Source organism: Mus caroli, chromosome 17 (assembly GCF_900094665.2).
Source record: "Mus caroli chromosome 17, CAROLI_EIJ_v1.1, whole genome shotgun sequence".
In the NCBI taxonomy this organism is placed as follows: domain Eukaryota; kingdom Metazoa; phylum Chordata; class Mammalia; order Rodentia; family Muridae; genus Mus; species Mus caroli.
The window spans coordinates 54639001-54644280 of NC_034586.1; the positions used below are offsets into that span (position 1 = coordinate 54639001).

The 5280-nt window shown below is 38.3% G+C and overlaps 1 protein-coding gene across 1 annotated transcript in view; it reads left to right on the forward strand.

Annotated features, from left to right (window-relative positions):
* LOC110312287 (contactin-associated protein like 5-3) overlaps positions 1-5280 on the forward strand; it is a 579184-nt gene that overhangs the window by 262039 nt on the left and 311865 nt on the right. The window contains exon 7 of the mRNA XM_029470910.1: positions 1060-1203. Coding sequence (XP_029326770.1) covers positions 1060-1203 — 144 coding nt within the window. The remainder of the gene's footprint in view (positions 1-1059; positions 1204-5280) is intronic.

Sequence of the window (5280 nt, forward strand, 5' to 3'; positions counted from 1 at the left end):
CCTCATAAGAGACAGCTATAACAGGGTCCCTTCAGCAAAATCTTTCCAGCATATGCAATAGTGTCTCAGTTTGGTGGCTGATTATGGGATGGATCCCCGGGTGGGGTAGTCTCTGGATAGTCCATCCTTTCGTCTTAGCTCCAAACTTTATCTCTGTAACTCCTCTCATGGGCATTTTGTTCCCTATTCTAAGGAGGAATGAATTATCCACCCATTAGTCTTCCCTCTTCTTAATTTTCTTGTGTTTTGCAAATTGTATCTTGGGTGTTCTATGTTTCTGGGCTAATATCCACTTATCAGTGAGTGCATATCTAATGATTTCATTTGTGATTGGGTTGCCTCATCAAGGATTATATCCTCCAGATACATCCATTTGTCCAAGAATTTCATGAATCCATTGTTTTTAATAGCTCAGTAGTACTCCATTGTGTAAATGTACCACATTTTCTGTATCCATTCTTCTGTTGAGGGACATCTGGGTTCATTCCAGCTTCTGGCTATGATAAATAAAGTTGCTATGAACATAGTGGAGCATGTGTTCTTATTACTAGTTGGAACTTCTTCTAGGTATATGCCCAGGAGAGGTATTGCTGGATCTTCCGGTAGTATTATGTCCAGTTTTCTGAGGAACCTCCAGACTGACTTCCAGAGTGGTTATACAAGCTTGCAATCCCACCAGCAATGGAGGATTGTTCTCTTTCTCCACATCCTCACCAGCATCTGCTGTCACCTGAATTTTTGATCTTAGCCATTCTGACTGGTGTGCGGTAGAATCTCAAGGTTGCTTTGATTTGCATTTCCCTGATGATTAAGGATGCTGAATATTTTTAAGGAAGAAATGAAAATGGCTTTGTATAGTAAGTCCTTAAGAGGCAAGCAATTGCCGGTATTTTACATAGACTAATCAGTATCCTATTAAATGAGTAATCAAGTGGCATTTGCAATTACTAAAGCCACTTGGGTCACACATAGAACTAAATCCACAGAAGCATGCTTCTCTTAACATTCCTACTTCTTTGGATCTTGTAAGAGTTGACTTTTATTTCTTTCCTTATAAAGCTCAGTTTTGGAGGAATTCCAGTACCAAGCAAACCTGGGACCTTTTTAAAGAAAAACTTCCGTGGCTGTATAGAAAACCTTTATTACAATGGAGTGAACATAATTGACTTGGCTAAAAGGCGGAAGCATCAGATTTACTCAGTGGTAAGTCTCTGTCTTTATTAACCGGTAGTTTGTGGACTTTGGCTAAGTCTTGCTTCTGGTATGCTACCTCTTCACACTGTGTGTTTCTTTTGCATTGACAATTTTTACCAGCCAAGGCTGGTTATGTAGTTCAGTTGGAAGAGTGCTGATATAGTATGTATCCCTACTACAGCATAAAAACAGGTGTGCCAGTCAATTTTCTAACAGGCCTGACAAGAAACAATTTAAAGTTATAAGGCTATATTCCGCCTCATAGTATAAGAGAATACATCTCATCATGACATAGAAGACATGGAAGTAGAAGTAGGAGTCTGGTTGGTAATATCCCAACTGCATTTAAGAGGCACAGTGAACAGGACTTGTGCCCAGGCTACAAAAGTTCCAGGGCATCTGCCAGTGACCAACCTACAGTAAGCTAGACCTCCTTAAGGTTCTACAACCTTCCCAAACACTGATGACTCCTAGATACTAAGCATTCTCATATGTGAGTCTTTGAAGAATATTTTATACTCAAAACACAATTCACACCGTGCTGCACACCTGTAGTCCCAGCATGTGAGAAGTGAAAGCAGGCAGATAAGTATTTTAAGTCATGCTCCATTACATAGCAACTCTGAGACAAGCCATTGCTATATTAGGCCATGCCTCAAAAATTAAAACTGAAATAAAACAATTCTCATGATCTTGCTGATTTTATAGTCCAATAGAACCGGGTAAGAAAGGAACTGGAAATCATTTCATTGGTAAAGTCAAGCAAAAATATTCAGAGAATGATACTTTCCTTGAAATCTATGCAGACTAATATGGAAATTCTTTACAATTTCTAAGATATTCAATGAAAGTACAGGTCCTGTTGAATTCCATATGTCTCTGATTCACTAACATCTATTTTCCCTAACACATATTGAGTTTTATAAGGAGTCTTTAAAAAGATTATTCTTGAATTTTCCCACTTCCCTCCAATTTCTCGTACATCTGCCTGCATTCCCTTTAAAATTTACAGCCTCTTTTTTATTATTAAAGGCACACACACACACACACACACACACACAAACCTACTGAGTCCATTTATTGTTACTCATATGCCTATCTATGAAGGGGCTTGTTCCTGGAGAAAACCCTTAATATCCATTAGTTACCTGTAGCTAATCTAAGGAGGTTTCCCCACTTCACTATGCTATGTCAATTAGTGTTGACAGGTGTAGGACTCAATAATAATATTATACTAACCAATATAATTAAAGATTTGTATATTTCTTCTAGGTCTCGAGTTGTTTGGTGAGACCATATGTGGAGTTCTGTTTAGGGTAGAAGTGCCTATTTGCCATTTAATAGTATTTTCTTTCTTTGGCAGTAACTTTACTCTGAAGTGTACTATACCTGACAGTAACATTGACATATGAGCTCTCTTTTTGTTTTGATTTATTTTACTTTTAAAATTTTGTTTGTTGGTTGGTTAGTTTTGAGATAGAGTTTCTCTGTGGAGCTCTGGTTGTCCTGAAACATCCTCTGTTGATCAGGCTGATCTTGAACTCAGAGATCTGCTTTCTCTGCCTTCCAAGTGCTGTGATTAAAGAGGTGTGCCCCCAGGGCCAGCACACTGTTTTCATTATTTGCATATATATGTTATATATTCTGTTAGTGATATCTTTGGTCTTTTATCCGTGTAACTGAAATATAGAAAGGTTACATCTTTATAAATCTTCTCTTATGAATCCTTCTCTTATGAATATCTTATTGTGTTAAATACCATTCTCTTTCTTTGTATTTAGAACCTTATCAGTTGGATTTGCTTTAACTTCCCCAAATATTTTAGAATGTTAAAGAGAAACAGATTTTGTATTTGTTTGGTTTATATGGTATAGTTTAATATTTGGAAAGAAAGCCAAGAGAGTATAATTTACACACACACACACGCACATATATATAAATCTTTTATTTATGTGTATACAGAGGTGAGGAGATATATGTCTGTAGGCAATCATATATATCAAATAACAAAAGACAGAAAGCCATCGTGATTGGCAGTTGTAAGATCTGTCAAAACTGATATGGGTGTTTGGAACTAGGCTTTGTTTTCTCTACAAAAGCCATATACATTCAAGCACTGAGCCATTTCTGCAGATTCTATCTGGGTACTTTTATGTCTAGTGTCATTCTTTCTTTTTTTCTGAAAAACACTACCTTTTATTTTATTTTTTTACATTTTTACTTTTTTTTTAAATTTATTTTTTTAATTAGGTATTTTCTTCATTTACATTTCAAATGCTATCCCAAAAGTCCCCCAGACCCTCCTTCCCCCCACTCCCCAACCCACCCACTCCCACTTCTTGGACCTGGCATTCCCCCTTACTGAGGCATATAAAGTTTGTAAGACCAAGGGGCCTCTCTTCCCAATGATGGCTGACTAGGCCATCTTCTGATACATATGCAGCTAGAAAGACACGAGCTCCAGGGGTACTGGTTAGTTCATATTGTTGTTCTACCTATAGGGTTGCTGACCCCTTAGCTCCTTGGGTGCTTTCTCTAGCTCCCCCATTGGGGGCCTTGTGTTCCATCCAATAGCTGACTGTGAGCATTCACTTTGGTGTTTGCTAGGTCCCCGCATAGCCTCACAAGAGACAGCTATATCAGGGTCCTTTCAGCAAAATCTTCCTGGTGTATGCAATGGTGTCAGCATTTGGAGTCTGATTATGGGATGAAACCCCGGGTATGGCAGTGTCTAGATGGTCCATCCTTTTGTCTCAGCTCCAAACTTTGTCTCTGTAACTCCTTCCATGGGTGTTTTGTTCCCAATTCTAAGAAGGGGCAAAGTGTCCACATTTTGTTCTTCATTCTTCTGGAGTTTCATGTGTTTAGCAAATTGTATTTTGTATCTTGGGTATTCTAAGTTTCTGGGCTAATATCCACTTATCAGTGAGTACATATTNTGTGAGTTCNTTTGTGATTGNGTTNCCTCACTCAGGATGATGCCCTCAGGTCCATCCATTTGCCTAGGAATTTCATAAATTCATTCTTTTATAGCTGACTAGTACTCCATTGTGTAAATGTACCACATTATCTCTATCCATTCTTCTGTTGAGGGACATCTGGGTTCTTTCCAGCTATTGGCTATGATAAATAAAGCTGCTAAGAACATAGTGGAGCATGTGTCCTTCTTACCAGTTGGAACATCTTCTGGATATATGCCCAGGAGAGGTATTGCTGGATCCTCCAGTAGTACTATGTACAATTTTCTGAGGAACTGCCAGACTGATTTCCAGAGTGATTGTACAAGCTTGCAATCCCACCAACAATGGAGGAGTGTTCCTCTTTCTCCACGTCCTCGACAGCATCTGCTGTCACCTGATTTTTTTATTTTAGCCATTTTGACTGGTATGAAGTGGAATCTCTGGGTTGTTTTGATTTGCATTTCCCTGATGATTACGGATGCTGAACATTTTTTCAGTTGCTTCTCAGCCATTCGGTATTCCTCAGGTGAGAATTGTTTGTTTAGTTCTGAGCCTCATTTTAATGGGGTTATTTGATTTTCTGGAGTCCACCTTCTTGAGTTCTTTATATATACTGGATATTAGTCACCTATCTGATTTAGGATTGGTAAAGATCTTTTCCCAAATTGTTGGTGGACTTTTTGTGTTATTGAAGATGTCTTTTACATTACAGAAGCTTTGTAATTTTATGAAGTCCCATTTGTCAATTCTTGATGTTACAACACAAACCATTGATGTTCTATTCAGGAATTTTTCCCCTGTGCCCATATCTTGGAGGCTTTTCCCCACTTTCTCCTCTATAAGTTTGACTGTTTCTGGTTTTATGTGGAGTTCCTTGATCTACTTAGATTTGACCTTAGTATAAGGAGAGAGGAATAGATCAATTCCCATTCGTCTACAATATAACTGCAAGCTGTGCCAGAACCATTTGTTGAAAATGCTGTCTTTTTTCACGGGATGGTTTTAGCTCCCTTGTCAAAGATCAAGTGACCATAGGTGTGTGGGTTCATTTCTGTGTCTTCAATTCTATTCCATTGGTCTACTTGTCTTTCACTATACCAGTACCATGCAGTTTTTATCACAATTG